The 21,449-nt window shown below is 31.9% G+C and overlaps 1 protein-coding gene across 3 annotated transcripts; it reads right to left on the bottom strand.

Annotated features, from left to right (window-relative positions):
• Positions 1-1,031: 1,031 nt before the first annotated feature.
• On the bottom strand, positions 1,032-18,292 carry LOC139510106 (gigasin-2-like). Of its 3 annotated transcripts, none has more exons than XM_071296400.1 (10): positions 18,179-18,292; positions 15,700-15,767; positions 14,619-14,735; positions 14,006-14,125; positions 13,216-13,430; positions 10,603-10,709; positions 9,438-9,583; positions 8,293-8,377; positions 3,787-3,964; positions 1,032-2,443 (listed from the first exon to the last, which is right to left on the bottom strand). In XM_071296400.1, exons 2-10 carry the CDS (start codon positions 15,743-15,745, stop codon positions 2,348-2,350), a joined length of 1,110 nt encoding a protein of 369 aa, XP_071152501.1. In that variant the 5' UTR covers positions 15,746-15,767; positions 18,179-18,292; the 3' UTR covers positions 1,032-2,347. The 3 variants fall into 3 exon arrangements, with proteins under 3 accessions (XP_071152501.1, XP_071152503.1, XP_071152504.1); XM_071296402.1 differs by lacking the exon at positions 18,179-18,292 and adding an exon at positions 17,475-17,547; XM_071296403.1 differs by lacking the exon at positions 18,179-18,292 and adding an exon at positions 17,490-17,513.
• Positions 18,293-21,449: the final 3,157 nt, after the last annotated feature.

The following is a 21,449-nucleotide window of genomic DNA, read 5'->3' as shown; positions in this document are numbered from 1 at the left end:
TTCCAACCTTTTTACTGTTGATTTTGTTTCTACTTTTATTGGTAGTTTTAAGGTTTATTTGGAGCTCTTCATCTGCTGTCAATAGCTGGGTTATCAGTCAGTGGTGGTATATTTAGAAGTTCATCTGACTATCTGTTCTTCTATAGTGGTAATGAACTTGCCATTTTTGTCTTTAACTTGTTGATCTGTTTGTCTTAATTTGACAGTTTTACGTATTTGAACAATGGGTAGAGCTTAACATTTTGATCAGTGTTGCACTTGTCAAATTTTCTCTACTTGCTATGGTTTTCAATATAGTAAACAAAACTTGCATGTCACCCCTATGATCTGTTGTTATTCATGTCGGCAATTTAGAATGGCATGGCAGGTCTTCAGACACATTTTTAAAACTAGTAACCCCAAAAATGATTGTGGCCAAGTTTGGTTATATTTGTTTCAGAGTACAATTTAAAAGAATGGTTGCTATATATGCTTAGTGACGCATATCCGTGATCCTTTCGGTAAGCAACGAACGGTTTTGGTTGTACTGTTAATAACATTCAAGTCTAATGCTGTCAAACGTTTTATATATTTGGGGTGAGCATATCTGATGGAAAGGGGAGTGAAAGATACCAGAGGGACAGTCACACTCATAGATCGAAACGACAATTAATAGTTCACAAGACATTACACATAAAACTAAAAACTAAGCAACACGAACCCCACCAAAGTATTTGGGTGATCTTAGGTGTTTCGGAAGGGTAAGCAGATCCTGCTCTACATGTGGCACCCGTCTTGTTGCTCATGATGTAGTTATTCAAAACACATGTGTCGTGTCAATTACGACGATAAAATTATCCATGTTCATAGCTTGTTGTCATTTTTCGCAACTTTACAAAAGGTACAACACAGTATTTCAATGAGAACAATTTGTCACTGATAAAAACAACACTTATGATCATATAACAACAGTTTATAGTATTCTGAAAATCGATTGTTTCATTTATAATTTTACATATTACTTGCTCAAAGAAAATAAGACTACAAGAACATGACTTATAATAGGTTTTTATTTCCTATAACATTGACATCAAAATGACAAGAATCTTTACATTGCATTTTAAATAGTTTATTTCTTTTCCTTCTTCTGTTGCTATAAACTCTTAACACATAATTAAGAATAAACCAGGATCTACTAGAACCGTTAATCAAAAAGAAACACGACTGTTCTTCGTAAAGTGCCTAACTGTATTTTCATAGGAAATACACTGACAAGCTGTAAATAACTGTCACAAACATTACCAAAATCAAACATTGGTAATTTTTCGTTAGGATTACATTTTATTTATGTTACAGTGTCGAGAAATACAGCAAAAGATATAATAAATAGTTAAATGACAAAACTTTACTTGTAGATATAATACAGAAAAAACATGACATTAGATATCAATTTATGTATCTTCTGTAGTCACTGCCAGTCTAGGAAATTAGTAGATATTTTGCCATCATTGACATGAAATGATAATTTTAAAAACCCCTTTTTTGGTAAATATTTTAACGAGCATTTATTCTTCACTTCTGAATAGGTGTGTTTTCAGTGATTTTTTTACAATATTGTTTTTTTTAGGTTCAAAGTGATTTTTTATTACTTTGGATAGAGTTCTTTAAAAAAACTAAAATTTTTATATTTTCAATGGTTTTCTATACCCCTTAATAAATTGTTGAGAATTTGTGCAAATGTTTAACTAAACATGGAGTATAAGTTATGACTGCTCCATAAAGTGTGTAGAAAGAAATAAAAGCCTTTCTAACAAAGGGGTTCATATTTGTGGTTTTGGCATTTGATTAGGGACTTTCCGTTTTGAATTTTCCTCGGAGTTAAGTATTTTTTTAATTTTTTTTTTTACTTTTTTTTATGCAAGAATTATATTTCTCCTTTAATCAACGTTATACGTATATTATGTAGAATGTGAATTAGACCTTAATATTGTAGTACAAAAGAGCATAAAGTTAAACAAAAAAAACACTATTAGTATAATTCAGTCACGACAGAAATGCTAGATATTATAGCTATACTGATTAAATGTATTTACGGCGTTTATACTAGTATATATACTTTAAGATATGTCTTCATCTTTCAGTTACAAGTCCATTTCAAAGCAGAATTATTGGCAACAAAATTGAGACATAAATATAATTATGTTAGGCGACATGAGATCAAATGAAACGACGAAAAGATGTGTGATATAGATGTCAGAGGACGAAGATCGTTTTTGTAGTATTCTGGAAGAGTAGATGCAACTACTGGTGATATCAAGATTTTGCGTTTCTTTTCCCAAATCATATCGCTTTTCTCTAGACAAAATCATCAAATGACAATGTTCAATCCAGGTCCTCCACCAAAATGATGATAAGGTTGTTGATGCTGAGTTGGTTGTATGGGTTGTCGTCGGATACATCTTATCTAGAATGAAGAATATAACAAAGTAATGTCTGTCTCCAATGAAGGAACGTCTTACATAAAAAAAAAAAAAAACACTGTCAACAAATTTTTTCTGAAATCGTTTCGTAAACTGTGTATTTACAATTTTTTTCTGTTTAGAATTGTGAAATTTTGATTGAGAGTTGATTGCGCATAATGCAGGCATAAGAGGAGACGTATATAATCTCGTACCTTACGGAGTTTCTTAAAAAAAAATGTGTTTATTTCCTTGATTTGTGTTCGAAATCGAACTATGAGATTGGAACATCGGTTGACCACTTAACATCATTTTTGTATTATTTATAATTTCGAGTTTGATGAATAAAAAAAAACGAGTGTGGAGTACACTAAGTGGTATTCAAAACTCGTATGTCTTTATAAACTTAAAACGCCAACAGAGAGAATGAAACTAATTCTCCTACACTATTTAGAAAATTAAAGACTTATTTAAGAACTTATACAAAGGTAGAATTTTGGAATGTTATGTTTTCTATTTACATAATGCCAAAACAATTGTTCAGTAGCTCAAATTAATATTGCCAATGCTTAAATTCATTGGTGTCTATCATTTACTTTCATAAACAGGTAATTGCGTTGTGGGTGTCAAATCGGAATACTATATCATAGTTCAGTAGTTCATGTTCAAAAAAAAATTAATAAACATACCGGTATATATATATGACAAGATATGAGTGCCAATGGAAAAACTTTCCATCCAAGTCACAATTTGTAAAAGGTAAACAATCTTAGTATATGACTATAAAAACTGAGGTGCCTCTGCATTTACAAGGGGGTCTAATTTTGTATATTAGGTCTAGTTCTCTTAAACTTTGTTATTGATTTTGACCTTTTGAATGTTTTGATACTAGCATTAGAGCTGATTCTTATGTAAAATGCTCAATAATATTCCAGTGATTTTTAATTAGATATTTCGATTTATATTGCAGCACAGTCGCGTGTGTGCTCTTCATCTAGTTAATTGTCATGCTACCAATGATATACCAAGCATAATATGATTAAATACTTAGTTTAAACATATTTATTTATAGTGGATTGGGAAACAAGTTTTGCAACTTATATTAATCCCTTTCCACTTTGCGGGTGCGAGTGCTGCCTTGTAGCGGCATTAGCCTGCTCTTTTTCGAAATCTACAAGGGTGTCTTTAACGTGCAAGAGATATGGCTCTCTCTTAACACGGGTCAGCCATTTATCGTCCCCGTCCGACGGATTAAATACTGTAAAGACAACGCAATTGTTTTCAACTGTTTATGGAAATAAAAGTTGTAAGATACACAAACACTAGAATATTTGTTATTTTATTTTACCTCAGGGCAAGCTCCAGGACAAAATTTCAGGTCATAGTTGAAATGGAGGTAGCTGTTTCCGTACAATGAAAAAGCGGTCATTTCAATTCTTGTTTTGTGGATTTTTTCTCCATTTGGACGAGTGCCTTCTACCTGTTTCATTGACTTGACACGAGATTCAGCTGTCGGTAAAATACATCTAAAACGACGAAAACACACAAACAAATTAAAATTGCTGTATATGAAGCAGGATGGGATTGGTTATGAGACAACAATGCATCAAAGACCAAAAACGATGTTCTTTCAGTTTAACGAACTAACAACACAAGTAGTCTATCTCTTGAACAGAAAACGACCAATACTGTATGATAAGTTAGAAAGGTTCCAGGTACTTAAACTAATTAGTTCCAACGTTTTTAATACCATTCATTTCACTTATCACAAAAACTCTGAATCAAAGTATGTATAATATGTAACTTTCATAGTTGACAACAATCACATTTAGATCTGACAAAAGACAAGTTCACTTAATGATATATAAGAGTAATGGATAATGAATTATTAATAGATTTTTGCAGGCCGTTTCCGCTCAACAAATGCGGTTTGAATGTTAATATATATTGTTACTGGTGACAAAATGGCTCGATATTTCATTTCAGGGTCCACATATAGCTCTTATCTTACCCCTCTCAATTTATTTCTATCTGTGTCTCCTTTTCCCTTTCTTAAAAATGCAACTTTATATCTTAAGACCATTGCTAGTACCATACAATGATTATTCATATCACGAACCATTAAATATATCATATGTATTACAGCAATGTAATGAAACAACATATAAAAAATGAAATTAATGGTGCGGTTCACGTAATGATTTTAATGAGTTTAGCCTATTACGTTATTAACAATAGTGGTAAACCAGTTTGAATGTCAACATTTTTATACTATATAATGTGTTTGTAAAATTGCATTACTTCATTATTTGATAATACAAAGATTTAATATATATATTTTGAAGATGATTGATTGCAATCGTTTACATCTGCTGGAATTTAATTATTTGATTTTCATATGAGAACTGTTTTGTAATTTATAAATATATATAAGTCAAATGCGTTTTGTTTAAATATACCGTTCACTTTTTTGGTCTTATGGATATGTATATATACGAGTCTAAATTGAAAACTTCGTTCAAAACTATGATTGCGTTGGATAAAAACCGCAATTTTTATACGTGTGCCTGTAAAACAAATTTCGTTGTAGAAGGGTCTAAAAACAGCACAAACAACATTTTTCAAAAGACCAAAAAAGTGAAAAAGTAAATTTAAACAAAACGCATTTGACCAACAGGTCGAACAACTGTACAATTTAGACTCGTTTATATTTTTTCGTTTGGGCTTGTATCATATTTTCCCTCCGGTTTATATGATCCGTTCATCCTATATTGACTCTTAAAATTCAAGAGTGTATCTAAAAATGAGGGTACTTTTTATATGGCCTTCCAAATACAGTTTCTATCCCTAACATCACTCAAGAGACATTTATTGTCGAAATCCGGATCTGGTGTACTAAAAAAATATTGACACCGTATGTTTGTGGCATAACATCGTGGCCAAAAGTTAATTTTTTTTTCTGTTTAGTATTAAATTTATATTAAGATCCATTTTGTTACATCTTGTGATCAATTTTATTTGGCAATCGCCAATGGCAGTCAGCAGGGTTAAAGAACATCAGTTGTTCGACCTGTTAGTCTTGCGTTTTGTTTAAATTTACTTTTCACTTTTTTGGTCTTTTGGAAAATGTTGTTTGTGCTGTTTTTAGACCCTTCTACAACGAAATTTGTTTTACATGCAAACGTATAAAAATCGCGGTTTTTATCCAACGCAATAATAGGTTTGAACGTAGTTTTCAATTTAGACTCGTTTATATATATAGTATACTAAATGATCTTATGATCTAACTATAATTAAAATGAAACGGTTTTTATGCAACAACCCACTAATGGGTCTGCTTACAGCGAGAAAATCTTACACCAGGAGGTAGGCTCCGGCTGGCCTCTAAACAATGATGTATACTAGTTCAGCGAAATGGATGACACGCGTAACTTGGAAACATATAAATGAACCAAAATTAAAACACACAAGACTTAACTAGAGGCTCTAAAGAGCCTGTGTCGCTCACCTTGGTTTTTGTGAATATTAAACAAAGGACATAGATGGATTCATGACAAAATTGTGTTTTGGTGATGGTGATGTGTTTGTTCATCTTACTTTACTGAACATTCTAACTGCTTACAATTATCTCTATCTATAATTAACTTGGCTTAGTAGTTTCAGAGAAGATTTTTGTAAAACCCAACAACAGGTTGTCCGATTCACCTGAAAAATTCAGGGCAGATAGATCTGGACCTGATGAACAGTTACCCCATGTCAGATTTGCTCTAAATGCTTTGGTTTTTGAGTTATAAGCCAAAAACTGAATTTTACCCCTATGTTCTACTTTTAGCCATGGCGGCAATCATGGTAAGTTGACCGGGTCACGCCACACATTTTTAAAACTAAATACCCAAATGATGATTGTGGCCAAGTTTGGTTTAATTTGGCCACGTATTATCAGAGGAGAAGATTTTTGTAAAAGATAACTAAGATTTACAAAAAATTGTTAAAAATTGACTATAAAGGGAAATAACTCCTAAAGGGGTCAACTGACCATTTCGGTCATGTTAACTTATTTGTAAATCTTACTTTGCTGAACATTATTGCTGTTTACAGTTTATCTCTATCTATAATAATATTCAAGATAATAACCAAAAACGGGAAAATTTCCTTAAAATTACCAATTTAGGGGCAGCAACCCAACAACAGGTTGTCCGATTCACCTGAAAAATTCAGGGCAGATAGATCTTGACCTGATGAACATTTTTACCCACGTCAGATTTGCTCTAAATGCTTTGGTTTTTGAGTTATAAGCCAAAAACTGCATTTTACCCCTATGTTCTATTTTTAGCCGTGGCGGCCATCTTGGTTGGTTGGCGGGGTCACGCCACACAATTTCTAAACTACATACCCCAATGATGATTATGGCCAAGTTTGGATTAATTTGGCCCAGCAGTTTCAGAGGAGAAGATTTTTGTAAAAGATAACTAAGATCTACAAAAAATGGTTAAAAATTGACTATAAAGGGCAATAACTCTTAAAGGGGTCATTTGACCATTTCCGTCATGTGAACTTATTTGTAAATCTTACTTTGCTGAACATTATTGCTGTTTACAGTTTATCTCTATCTATAATAATATTCAAGATAATAACCAAAAACAGCAAAATTTCCTTAAAATTACCAATTTAGGGGTAGCAACCCAACAACTGGTTGTCTGATTCATCTGAAAATTTCAGGGCAGATAGATCTTGACCTGATGAACATTTTTACCCCACGTCAGATTTGCTCTAAATGCTTTGGTTTTTGAGTTATAAGCAAAAAACTGCATTTTACCCCTATGTTCTATTTTTAGCCGTGGCGGCCATCTTGGTTGGTTGGCGGGGTCACGCCACACAATTTCTAAACTAGATACCCCAATGATGATTATGGCCAAGTTTGGATTAATTTGGCCCAACAGTTTCAGAGGAGAAGATTTTTGTAAAAGTTAACGACGACGGACGCAGGACGACGGACGACGAGGGACGACGACGGACGTCGGACGCCAAGTGATGAGAAAAGCTCACTTGGCCCTTCGGGCCAGGTGAGCTAAAAAGGCTGCAGGTTTCTGAACTTGGACAGGCACAAAAATGAAGTTAGGGTGAACACGTTATGCGATATTTGATATGTTCAGATATGTTCATCATAGACAAATTCATTTAAAAAGAGTTGTTTAAGGAATGAAGCGATTTTTAAAAATTATTGTCTAATTATTCATGGCATATGCATAAAGTTATATTTATGTCAACTATCTTAGTAATAATTGGCTTGAACTACCTTGCTAATCATTTAATATCTTGGAGCTTGTTGTATCAGTCATTAAAAGTCGTTTACACTGAAGAGTCTTATTATTACTTTCTATGCTTTAATATTTTAATTATTTGCTTTGTCTTGTTTTAATGTTTGTTCACGGTCAATCCCTCAGCGTACAAATGTGCATTTCTTATTAAATTAAAAATATAAAACAAAAAACTCACTTAATTACCTTGTGATAAATTAACAGTAATTTTCTGTTCACAAGTTGGTATGATGATCGAAATAATCTACATTACCTCTTATCTAGATATCAAGTAATGTTTGAGAATCATGCATATAAAAGCACAAAAACTACCTTCATTCTTTTTGAAATTTAGATTTATACAACCCGATGTAGGTTATTTTAAAGATTTCTGACGACTTTTCATACATAAACTAAAGGAAGTCTCCGTCTTTTATTTGGTTGCCAATTCCAAAATGATATGGTCTCCCAGAAGACTATGATAATATTTTTTTTAGAATTATTCTATTTCATGATTTATTGAGATCTACAAATAAAGAAGTAAATTGTTGACATACCCTTTTTCAATCATCTTGAATGTGGTGACTTTACCATTGTGTACACTAAATGCTTCCATACTAATTACTTGTAATCCATTTGTTCCTTAAAGACGTAATTATAATCATTATTGATAATTTCAACAGGAAAACATAATGAAATGGTAACATGTAACAACACTAACGGTACAAATATTGCTGCTTCAGCCAGGTGCGCATTTCAATAGTCATTTGTAAGTGCAAACATATAAATAGATGAAAAATATGAGATTAAAAAGTCACCAAGTAAAGACAAACCCGGATACAATAATGTTCCAGTTGTTATTTATACTCAATCGTGAAGCATCCGTGAGATGGTGCTACCAATACATTTGATTTGTCATATTCAAGCTTGAAAACAGCATCATTGTTTTTAAATGTAATTCTTATACATTTGTATTATAAAAATTGTCTTGTTAACACGTCCTTCAGTCAAAGTCTTAGAGACCAAGCTGTGATTGCCAATTTGAAAAATTATAACATTCAAAAATCAAACAAAAACTTGAACTTTGCCTTACCTAGTTTAAAATAAAATACAGTATTATAATTTGTTATCTAAAAATCTACAATCAAAATGAGTCAAAGTTATAACTTTATAGTATGCCGATACCGAAGCACTGGCTACTACTATGTATATGGTATTAGATGCTGCCTCATGTTTGGTTATTTTATATGTTATACATAACATAAACATTATGGTTTCAAATTTTTACGAATAAAGCATAGCAGATATGATTACAGATTTATACAAATACACAACATTCAAACTCTATAGCCGAAAACAAACTGACAATGCCATGACAATAAACGTAAAACGATAACAGTAGTAGATTACCTTTAACTTTGTTTTGTAACTTACGTTGATAATAGCAATAGCTACCAGGTTCATATATATTTCCTGTTTTGCATGAAAAATTTGATATATAAAAGATTTAGATATGAATTAAAGAGCATTCTTTTTTTTCCTTAAAAATTGTATCCCTCAAGTATTTTTTCAGTTTAATAAGCAGGTTAGGGATTTTTCTTCTGTATATTAACAATTAAACAAAGTTGATAATTCATTACTGAAATTCTATAAACAGTCGTTGAACATGTTGCAAATTACACTTTATTTGTACTTATTTCACCTGATTCTGTGGTAGGTGAAAAATCTATATAGAAGACATCCCCTTCTTGAACTCCTTGTGTAAGAGGCTGCAACCTAGTATCCAGATAAAGTAGTTCCACTGGAGTATATGACTGTGTATTATCTTGTGTTGAACCTTCACCTATCCTGTAAGCAATACACGATAAAAGTAGTTTATATGAACGTCTAAGTAAGTCAGGCAGTCATAATTTTAGAGAAAGGCAATGGGGATTTTTTGAATTTTGAATTTAAAAATGTATGCAATGTGAATAACAATGATCACATTGCACTACAAATGATGCACGACAAATGATATGGTTATCAAAGACTGATATTAAATAGTACAAAGGCATTGTAGTTCTAAAATATTCCAATGTGAAAATTTGATTTTTGCTTGCTCAACTTGGACGGAAAATGATTTTTCCTTTTTCTTTTTTTGGAAACCATATTTGACTCTGCGATTACTTTTTCAGCAAAAGCTCTAACAGTTTTTGCAAATTAAATCTCATTAAACATACATTTGTTGGCCTATCTTTTAAGGTGTCCAATTGTATTCATAGTTTCAATGAAAATTTCTAATAACATAAACGGTTGCATTTTTCCTGCAACCGATGCGCATTTTGACAATCGATGTCTCTCCAGTGATGCTAGAGGCATATGCGATTGAAATTGAAATGAAGTAAGTCTAAGATAAAGTTTCCTGAAATCAGATGGTTCGACTATATAATGTTAATTTCAGGAATATCTCCAATAGTTAAACATTAAATACATATCGAAATTACCTTTTGTAAAGAATTCAATACATATATGAATGTAATCGGTGGGTGTAATTATTTTGTATAGGAAAAGTATACATTGGCTTATATTTATGCAACATCTTCCTATATTTATATACACATAAGTCATTTCAATCGAGACAGTAGAAATTAGAATGTCTTTCGATTTGGATTTGATTAGTTAGCTGAGGTTAACGGGGCATTTTTGTTTATAAATTAGAAACTTTATGGGTAATTATGTCAAAATTTAGCATTAAAAAAAAAATCAACACGACTACAGAGAAAATTAACATCAATTAATTATTCTATATATGTTCATTAAAATTGTAAGTAATAAATTATCATTATAATGTGTGGTTTGGTGATTCGTCACTGTTCTAACTATATTACCTTCTTGGATAAACACATTTAAAGTTGACAATTCTATCTCTCAGAGGGTTGTATACTCCTTCCTTCTCTGAGACGGCTACATCTATGGAATATGTCACTTTATCAGGCTGCAATTAAAAAGTATTTTGTTCATTTCTCCTGCAAATAATTTTTCTGTGAGTATTTTTGTATAAAACAATCCACAAGTTGAATAATAACTTTACTAAACTTCAAACCGAAATTTTTTAACATAAATCGAAGTTATCCAAAACACATGAGTAAGTAAGACTAGTACGACATTAGGGGGATCTCAAAATTGTATCTTGTCTTTTCACTGGCATTTATGAATAATTTCCTTTATGTAATTATATTACTTATTTTTCGGTACTGTTGGTGGTTTGCATTCAGTCTCCGATGATTTCATCCGCGCAATTGCAATGGCCTAATTCAAACGGAAGAATTTTGTATATTGTTTTAAAGATATTAAAAATTGAAATAGTTGGTCTGTTTGCAAAACAAAACATAAATCATACTTTAATTCATGACAAAACATTCCAAATATAACAAAGTCATCGCCAAAACACCAGAATCAAATAAAACTCTTAATCTGAAAACGGTAGCAATATTCTGTAATATATTGAAGTAGTTTTCAAAATTTAGACAGTTGTTAATCTTTTAAAGTCACGAGGTTGTAATAGCAATGTTATTCCGAAGCAATATTATGCTAACGATAATTTATTGATTTTGGTAGACTAAGACTGTCTATCCATGACGTTTGGTGAAGATTTTTCCTATTTCATTTCAATCATATCAGTATACTTATTTTCAAATTGCAACGATTTGAAATGTTTTAATTTGCTTCAAATTTTTTATCTGTTCAAGTGTCTTTAACTGCACATTCTGTTTGGTATTATCGATTAATGTCTGCTCGTTTAGAATAAAAGGTTTTCATATGACATTGGTGCAATTCAAAATTAAGTTCCATATCATTTCATCTGCAATATAATATCAAACGAAAGTTTCTGTGTACCTATTGATTGATATTGATGATTCCCGCAGATTCACTTTTTCCATGAACGTTTTTTCGTGATCATGGCTTAAGTTTGCTTTGGCTATATTTTTTTACTATTGATCCTAAAATTCTGTTCATTGTCGATTTGGTTCTATGATGATTGCAATTGTTTAAATCATTTAATTTGAATGGGAACGTTATGACAATCAAATTTTGTATGAAATCTGAAGTCAAATAGTTTGTGTTATGCTCAATATTTTGTAAACATACTAAAAATATATTAATTAACTACGATGTATGGGTCAAGTTTCTGTATTATTTTTGTTATCACAACGACAAGTGAGAGGTTTAGCTAGCTATGAAACCGGGTTCAATCTACCATTTTCTACATAAGAAAATGTCTGTACAAAGTCAGGAATATGACAGTTGTTGTCCATTCGTTTGATGTCTTTTGTCATTTGATTTTGCCATTTGATAAGGGACCTATCGTTTTGAATTTTCCTCAAAGTTCAGTATTTTTGCCATCGAGTCCCTCATTATCCCTTCCGTCCAGTAGCATTTGCGTCTGCATCATTCAAATTTTCATCTGTAAAATCTTATTTTCAAGATAGTGTAATTGCACATAAACTAAGGTTACAATTCCCTCGACCAACATCGATCACATTCTGTTTTATATGTGTTTTAAATGCCCCTTTGTGTGTATACTCTCCAACTGTATTGGATTATTGTCTTTTCAAAAATTGTGGAATCAAGTGTATTGGATGATGGTTATTTTAGATACACATGTTATGCACACGGGAATCATAACATAAGCGTTTATACATTATTAGTAACTGTCATTTTACTTGCTCTTAAAATGAGTACCTTTTTGCCTTCTCACTTTTTTTATTCTAGCGCTTCTGATGTATCTGCTGAAGACGAAAAGTCTTTAATGAGATTCCTCACGACGTCGTTGTCAATTTTTATAAATCCCACAAACTGACCCATACAGTATTTTTTGTTCATTTCTCATGTCAAAATGTGTTTCATAATTACTGGAGAAAATCACACATTGTTTTACTTTAAAATTTTACTGTACATGTGCAACTATTATTTGAAAAAGAGATTTTTCGAACAATCAAATATCATAACGATACGCTCAATAGATTCATTCCAAAGCTAAATCGAGCTATAAAACCAAGGAATACACCAAAAAAGCTAAGTTCAAAACCATGAAGCGTATACCTATATATGGATAAATAGAACAAATCTAAAAATAAAATTGAGAATGGAAATGGGGAATGTGTCAAAGCGACAACCCCCCGACCATAGAGCAGACAACAGCCGAAGGCCACCAATTGGTCTTCAATGTAGCCAGAAAATCCAGCACGCGCTTTATTTTAATTTGTAAGTCTTAGATTCCTATAGCTTAAAAAACGAACACAAGATTGCGAGAACAAACGATATGATTATGTTTGTACAACACTTGTTTCTTTAAAAACTGTAAATAAAAATGTTCCTCTTACGTTGATTTTAAACTACAATCATGTAATTTTGATATATAACAAAAGAACAGATTCCAGAAGTCATTGTAATTTTCAATTTTAATTCTGTATTTGTTTTTTAACCGATTATATACTTACAGTAACCGTTCTGTTTATTGCTCTGTGACATGGGTTTGTTGTTTGAAGTGATAATGGAGTTATCAGTCTGTATGATCGTAGTAAAGTAGCGTTCGAAGCCCTGAAGTTTGAAAACTGACATCCTGTGCTGTTAGGTTTTGTTGTAACCTCCCCTTGGAATTTCGTTGATGTCATAATAGTAATCTGTATTCCTTCCAATCCACATTGGATATTTTCTATAACAGGTAAGGGAATTATCAGTACAAACTATATATTTTTTGGTAGATCAGTTAATTTTTTATACTGGTTTATAATCTTTCTACTGAAGTAAGAATTTCAATCGAAACAAAAACAGAAAGGGGGCAGGGATCTCCGGGGGAAGCAAACAACCATAAATCTCAATACATAACCCCTAAGAGAATGAATGAAAGCTTTTGAGGTATGGTTGAAATTACACCGGTCATTTCAGATTGTGTTATTCTTAAACCCTTTTCCTATATATAGCTAAACAGATTTGTTCCTGCTATCCGTTCCAAAAAAAACTTTTCGGTATTTAAAACAATTTAAAGGTCGAAACACAAAATCCAGAACTCCGAGGAAAATTCAAAACGAAAAGTTCCTAATAAATGGCAAAATCAAAAGTTCGAACCCATCAAACGAATGGATAACAACTGTCATATTCCTGACTTGGTGCAGGCATTTTCTTCTGTATAAAGTGGTGAATTAAACCTGGTTTTATATCTAGCTAAACCTCTCACTTGTATGACAGTATTCAAATGGTTGGACGGTAACGGGTTAAGTTTATACTTACCTTTTTGATATTGACAACGATTTCCGTGGAATGACTCTGTACAGTAACACATGTTAGTGTTGAAACACGTGCCCCCGTTCAAGCACTTAATCGTACAACTAGGTCCAAAACTTCTTAAAGCTACAACAAAAGAGCGTATAAATCATTAAATAAAAATTTCTTATGTTGAACATTTGATATAAAAATCATTTTTGTTTTGCTTACATGCAAATTTTGGTCGATGTATTTCCGAGTATAATCCAACATAAACGTCATTTACAGTGCATGTCTGACCTTGTTAGCTGTTCAAAATAAATATCTTAAGAATTTCTAATCAATTTATGCAAATGTTTAAAACTGTAAATAAAAGAAGCAGTAAAGACAAAAAGTAATAATTTAACAACAACCTTTAATTAGTCTGTTAAGACAAATAAAAAGATTTATAGCATTACACTTGTTTGCTTAATTGAGAATATCAACATTTATAAAAAAAAATATTGTGATATTAGAAACAGGGTGTGAAATAATGTGGTACAAAGTAAATATGTGAATTTCTATTGATCAGAACTTTAAATTTGTTTATTTGAACTGCTTAAACTGACAATATATATGCCTATTTTAATTTTACACATACCCATCTGAACACCACAGTCGTATCCAACGTAACCATGTGCACATTCACAGTTTCCAAAGTATGTACATTTCCCGCCATTTTGACAACCGTCCATCTTACAGTTATATTTTGCTGATACTAAAGAAAATAATTAAAATATCAACTCTTATGTTAAAGATATAACATTGAATGTCCGTATTTAAAACCATAATAATTAGGGAAAAATCACCAATTTGATCACACCAATTCAAAAGATGTTGCGTAAAGACAGTTGTAAAATGCGTTAACTGATATTAGTTCAAGTAGCCAAAGTACACATTAAAACAAACTATTGCTCAATGTTTACGACTGTATATTGTTCTATAGCTGTTTACATTCTCTTCATATGGTCTCTAGTAGATAGTTGTCCTATTGGTAAGCATACCGCATCTGCTTATTTTGTATAACCGTTGATGTCAACACATTCGGAAACTCCACCACTCTGAACAGACCAGATGCATTCACATGTTTAAAACCTTATCCTACTATAAAATTGAGAAAGGGAATGGGGAATGTGTCAAAGCGACAACAACCCGACCATAGAGCAAACAACAGCCGAAGGCCACCAATGGGTTTTCGAAGTAGCGAGAAACTCCCGCACCCGGAGGCGTCCTTCAGCTGGCCCCTAAACAAATGTGTATACTAGTTCAGTGATAATGGACGTCATACTAAACTTTGAATTATACACAAGAAACTAAAATTAAAAATCATATGTATGCATCAAGTATCTCCGGGAGCAACTGTCACAAAAACAATTATTTTGCTTGCATGTTATGTACAGAACATCTGTGTTTTGTTTTTCGCCAGATTGTTATGTAAAGCTCCAAATCAAAACTAGTTGGTGTCTTCGAACTACAAACAATGTTCTGTCAGCATTCAAAAACACACAAACTAAATGTATTTTTTTTAATGAGATCCAACAGTTAACTTAAAAGCTGCATTAGTAGTTCATTCATTTATCAATAAGGGCATATGCAATCCATCATCTTTATTTCGAGAAAGAGAAAATAACCTAATTGATGTAATTATTAATTCAACACATATGAATCAAAACAAGACTTACCATAGCACATAAGCACAAAAATTGTTAATTTAGTTAAAATATTCATTTTGCTGAAACCATGCAGATATCTGAAATAAAAAAAATAATAAACTGTACAATATTGCTCACATACACCCAAGGACTTTCTAGAACGTCCCTGCATTCACATTAACATTTTTAATAATATAATCGAAGTACAAGTCATATTGCACCAAAAACAATAGTAAAATGACTTCCAAAAATGTAGATAGTAATGAACGAACACGTTAACAATTTATGTCTGCATACAAACATGTATATACAAACCAAGGCGTTAATCAACAATTGATAACTGGATAATGGCAGGAATAGATGTGGTATGATTCGATATCCTTGCATTAAACCTAATGTTGATTATGAAAATAAGTAGTTGAAAAGCGGGCTAACTCATTTTCATCGATGTGACACAAATTCCTATATTTGATTAAGCAATAAAATTGTTTGCCCAAAGAAACAATTTAAAGTTCATGGACTCGTTACAATGTTTAAGAATTTCGTGTGTATTATAGACTAGACACAATGAATGTCGATGGTTACATAATCTGATATAAACATAAAACAAAAATAATTCACAAACAAGCACGTGCAATCGTACAATTATAATGTTCATAGGTGTGTTTGATTCATGTCATAGTTAAAAGAAATATGTACATCGTCGTTTAATTTGTATGAACAAGTCAACTAAACGGTTCTTCCCGGTAACTCCTTTAATTGTTTCGCTTTTGAATTTTAACAAAAAAAAAAATCTTTTCAATAACTGGGCGTGCTTAACGTAACCGAACTCCTGCTTAGGCGTACATTGAGGGTGGCAAAGCCGAAGGAATACAGGTTCACATGATTTTGAATTGTAAAATATTTTTTTACGAATAAACAGATAATTTATTTTTGTAATAAATACGTTTTTATCGAAAGCACGATCGTGGATTCACACATAACTAGTGTTATCGATATTAGCAAAAACGGCATAAAATGGACGTCACTAAAAGGAAGCAAACCTTAAATTGAATATTTTAGATCCAGTTTTAGGAAGATAAGCATATCATTAAATAAACGAAACAAAGGCAGACAACTACACATACTCCATAATAGCGAGATCTACGGCAAATACAAAAGATTATATGTTCCAGATTGCCTTTTGAAAAAAACAATTATGTTTACTATCATGAACAGCAGATGTGTGTCAGTTGTTCGGATTGGTAGCACAAACCAATGGATTTTGCAACCATGTACAACAGATTTTGATTTGTCTTACATATTGCGTCTGAAGTATAACAAGCCGATAAAAAAGTGTGTAATACGAAATAAAAAAAATGAAAACTAATAATCTGATTAAAATAGAATCCTGTGTCCAAGCTTACACGGGTCTGAAAACGCTCATTCTACTTTCTGTTTTACAGACCTTTCGAGATCCTCTGGTTTTGTCAAAATTAATACACACTTTCAAAAATTGAACTTTCATTGGAGGGTGTAACAATTACCAGAACAGACAGTTGTCAGATCCGTGTAAGAAAATCTAAAAGACATTATATGTATTGTAATGAGATTTAAAAATTAAACGACGTTATCATTAGTAGTCAGGGATGAAAAATATTTCCTGCTGTCTTTGAGACATCTATTGGTATATGTAATGATGATAGATAGTATTTCCTTTCATCCGATATGATAAATGATCATATAATATGGGAATCATCGTAGACAAATTATAATCAACAAAACTACAATGTTATAAAAAAAAACTAATCTAAGTCAGCCCTTACCAAAATTGAACCAACCTTCACTTAGTGGTAGTAAACTCAATCTAATATAGTCCGACAATTAAATTCTCTAAAATAAAACCAAAGACGTTTGTTTAATATGACACAATGAGTTGCACAGCAAGTGCATATGTCATACTGCTTTATTAATTCCAGTACAAGGAAATTGAATTTTAAATCAAAATGTGCACGTCTTTCGGTAAAAAGTCTACTAAATTTTCTTCCTGTCAATAGGTGCAATAATCATCGGCTACTTGTATGTCATTTGAATTCATGTATCATCGTGATGGGATTTTCATATTAATATCTTTGTCACATTTAGGATTAAAAAAAATAAGAATGACACGATTTCAGGTAATACTTCAAATAGTGACACATTTGCTCATATATTCTCAGTTCGATGGAGAAAAAAAATCACACCTTCTCGGTTTCTCTAAACGGTATTTTAATTGCTATGTTTCAGTGGTATGAATCCTGTATTTGAGACTTTTCAGAATAAATGGATCCTTTTCCCCTTAAGCTTTGCCACACAATTGGTGTATAAAAGCACTCGGCAAGATGAGTCAGTTTCAACAGGATCTCAAGTCCATATAATCCGACACTGGACGTAACTTTACGTAAATTAAGAAAGTAATATAACGTGTTGCAGATTTCTCAGGAATATATAACAGTAAGAGAAAACATAATCAATTTTTAAACTATCATACCTGTTTAATTTGTTATTTACTCCTGGAACTACCTAGTGTTATTGTAAGAAAGAGGGAAGTGTACTTATTACTTATGTAAAGTTATGCTAATGAGGACATGAATTCGTACGTCAGTTAATTGTTTTAAATAGAAGTTGATTGACGTTTCATTTTAAATCAATTTATGTCCACACCAAATTATTTCATAATTAACACGTTTTGTGGTGCATTTAAAATATGTGTGGGGTTCTTCAAATGATGTTTTTAATTACATATACATGTTGATTTATAGGAAAATCTGAAGAAAAGAATAGATTTTTGAAATTAAATATTGTTAACGTTTTAATCATTTGTTATTTAGATTTTTTTCCCTGACGTCACGGTTTGTAAATGTATCAACCCTCTGTGTACCTTTTGGACACGTATAAAACACAAAAGAACTGCACTGCGGTGGGTTCTGACAAAAAGGATATTAAGGATGGGTAACAAGTAGCGATTTCTAGGATGTCTTGTAATTCAATATTTTTAATTATTTCTCTTAGTTTTAACATATTCTTTTTTGCTTAAATATGCAGATGAGTGAGACACTAGTTGATTAAACTAATTAAGTATTGAATTCCACCATAGCTTGTAGCAGTAGAATATTTACAAAACATGCAAAGAATATATTTTAAATTATGATATGTGTGATAACGTTAATAGTTGTACTCAGTATGCACATTAATATGGTGTTTTGCATAAATACAAAACGTCTTTGACGCTTTGATAAATGGATATACATTGAACAAAAAATGATTTCATTTCCTTACAAGGTATTTCATGATGCACTTTACCGTCAATCCAGGAAAATTGAAACTTTAGTAATTCGGACAATCAAAAAATTATAAAGGACTAAATTTTCTATTGTTTGTTTTTTGTTTTTTGTTTTTTTTGTTTGTTTTTTTCTTCCTTTATGATTTAAAGTATGGTAATTATTTTGTATGCTGTTGTTATATTCATTGTTACCATGGTGTAGGACGACGCAAGGATAAACCGGGTAGTTACTGGCAGTTAAGCGACACCACTGTCCATAAGTCAACGAAGGTCAAGCTACAGTATGTGGACCTAAAACAATGAAGATAAACTGCCGTGTATAATATATACTGTTGATGTAGTATCAGAGATGAAGGACAATTATCCGCAAATCTCTAAACCAATGAAAAACAGCAAAATTCAGCAACACAAACCATTCTAAAATGGAGGAGGAAAAATATTTTTATTTGAATTATTGCTACATTTCATTTTAATATATTTTTCTAGTAGTCTGACATTAGTTTTCATGGAGGAAATTCGGACACATCACACGAACTTAATATATTCTGTGACATTAGAGAAGTATATTTATTCCCATCCGGCTTCCGGAGAACCTGAGATAACCTCCCTGCTTTTTAGCGTGGTTCGTGTTGCTCAGTCTTTGGTTTTCTATGTGGTGTTTTTGTACTATTTGTTTTGTCTTTCAGCCTTTCAGTCGTTTTTCGTTTTATTTTGACATTGCATTCTCAGTTTTGGAACCTAACTAACTATTCGATATTCCTTCTATCCATACTAACGCGTTAGAGCTGTTAACGAGTATTACGGCTAATATATAGTGATATATCCTGTTCTTCTGGTAGTAAGCAACGTCGTCTGCTTGGAACAAATAAATTGCCTTTTTCGTTTGAAATTGTGCGAAGGTGTCAGTATGCAGTTTTAACTTACATAATTTTCGTTCGACTTCACCAGAAAAGCCGCTTTCTGTTCACATGATTCCTTGATAACAAAATATCTCTAATTTCTGGGTTTTTAATAATTCCACTTATCTGACGTTGAGAAGATCGCCATTAGAAGTATTGACGAAACAATATTAAACCGGTTATAAAACCTTGTATGGGAGTAAATCAACATGACATTTATTTCAAAATGAATTATTAAATTTAAGTTTTAATTAATGAGTTTAGTGTAGGTAATCACTATAAGAAAGAGACAATTGAAAAAGAATTAAAATTACCAACGTATTATTTTAAAGTTTATAGCATGATATACTGAACTGCGTTGTTCTGCGTGTCGTTAAAAATGTTATTCATTTGTTTATTAAAAAGGTCATAAGCATAAATACTGATTACACCATTCATATTTAATATTCTGGTATTTAAAGTAATTAATAAAACTTTGTCATTTATTATCCTTGTTACCAAAATTTGCGTAGTGTCTTGTCGGATACTTACTTTTGATACTGTATTGAATTGTAGACCTCGATGATCTTGTTATTGCATACACACCCAAATACCTGTTCGATAATTTAGTTAATTTATGCCTATAGAGAAACGTTGTTCACCGGACTGGAGGGAGTGTAAATCGTAGTTAATTGTGTACGAATTTAACAGATATTATGACCAGAATTTTTAACATACTGTGGACAAACAAAATATATTTTGTCGGCTCTTATTATCTGTTGGTTTGGAGATTATTATCCCATCCCGCTTGTTGAAGGATATCAGTTTTGCTTCCAGGAGACTTTGCTTGTAGATAGTATATAGGAAGTCAACTCTGTCTAAAGCAGCTAGGCTTGTTTGAAGGGGGTTAGCATTCAATTTGGTTGGAGAATATCAGTTGTATTTGAAGGAGCTGTACTTTGTTTGGAAAATATCAGTTGTATTTGAAGGAGATACACTTTGTTTCAAGGGGTTTAGCTTTGGTTGGAGAATATCAATTTCATTTGAAGGAGCTGTGCTTTGTTTGGAAAATATCAGTTGTATTTGAAGAAGCGGTACTTTGTTTGGAGAATATCAATTGCATTTGAAGGAGATGTACTTAGTTTTGAGAATATCAGTTGTATTTGAAGGAGAAACACTTTGTTTGGAGAATATCAGTTGTATTTGAAGGAGATATACTTTGTTTGGAGAATATCAGTTGTATTTGAAAGAGATACACTTTGTTTGGAGAATATCAGTTGTATTTGAAGGAGATACACTTTGTCTGCTTATATTAAGGAAGTCAGCACTGTTGGAAGAAATTCAACTTTGTTTGAAGGAGGTTAGCCTTGCTTTGAGAATATCATTTAAAACTGTTAAGTGTTTTTTGTGAAAGTTACGGATTTTGTTGTTGGGCGAACGCACAGCGACAATGTGATTGCAATGTAGACCCCACTCCTAGATAAGGGGACGTATGATAACTGAAAACAGTAGATTCACTTCAGGTTCTTTGAATTGATCGTGTGCTGAACGTCCAGTGGCATATATTTCATGCATATTAAGAATAAATCCCCCTTTTAAAA

The sequence above is a fragment of the Mytilus edulis genome, chromosome 2 (assembly GCF_963676685.1).
Source record: "Mytilus edulis chromosome 2, xbMytEdul2.2, whole genome shotgun sequence".
Classification (NCBI taxonomy): Eukaryota; Metazoa; Mollusca; class Bivalvia; order Mytilida; family Mytilidae; genus Mytilus; species Mytilus edulis.
The sequence above is the reverse complement of the archived record's forward strand: the minus strand, read 5'-3'. Positions and strand labels throughout refer to the sequence as shown.

Bases quoted from the DNA above. Each gene is read 5' to 3' on its own strand.
- LOC139510106 (XM_071296400.1), bottom strand. From the start codon at position 15,745: ATGAATATTTTAACTAAATTAACAATTTTTGTGCTTATGTGCTATG. The intron at 14,126-14,618 runs GTATGTGTAAAA...CTTTTGTTGTAG, and splicing joins CGACTGTGGTGTTCAGATGG to CTTTAAGAAGTTTTGGACCT. The intron at 3,965-8,292 runs GTATGTCAACAA...TCGTCGTTTTAG, and splicing joins TTCAAGATGATTGAAAAAGG to ATGTATTTTACCGACAGCTG.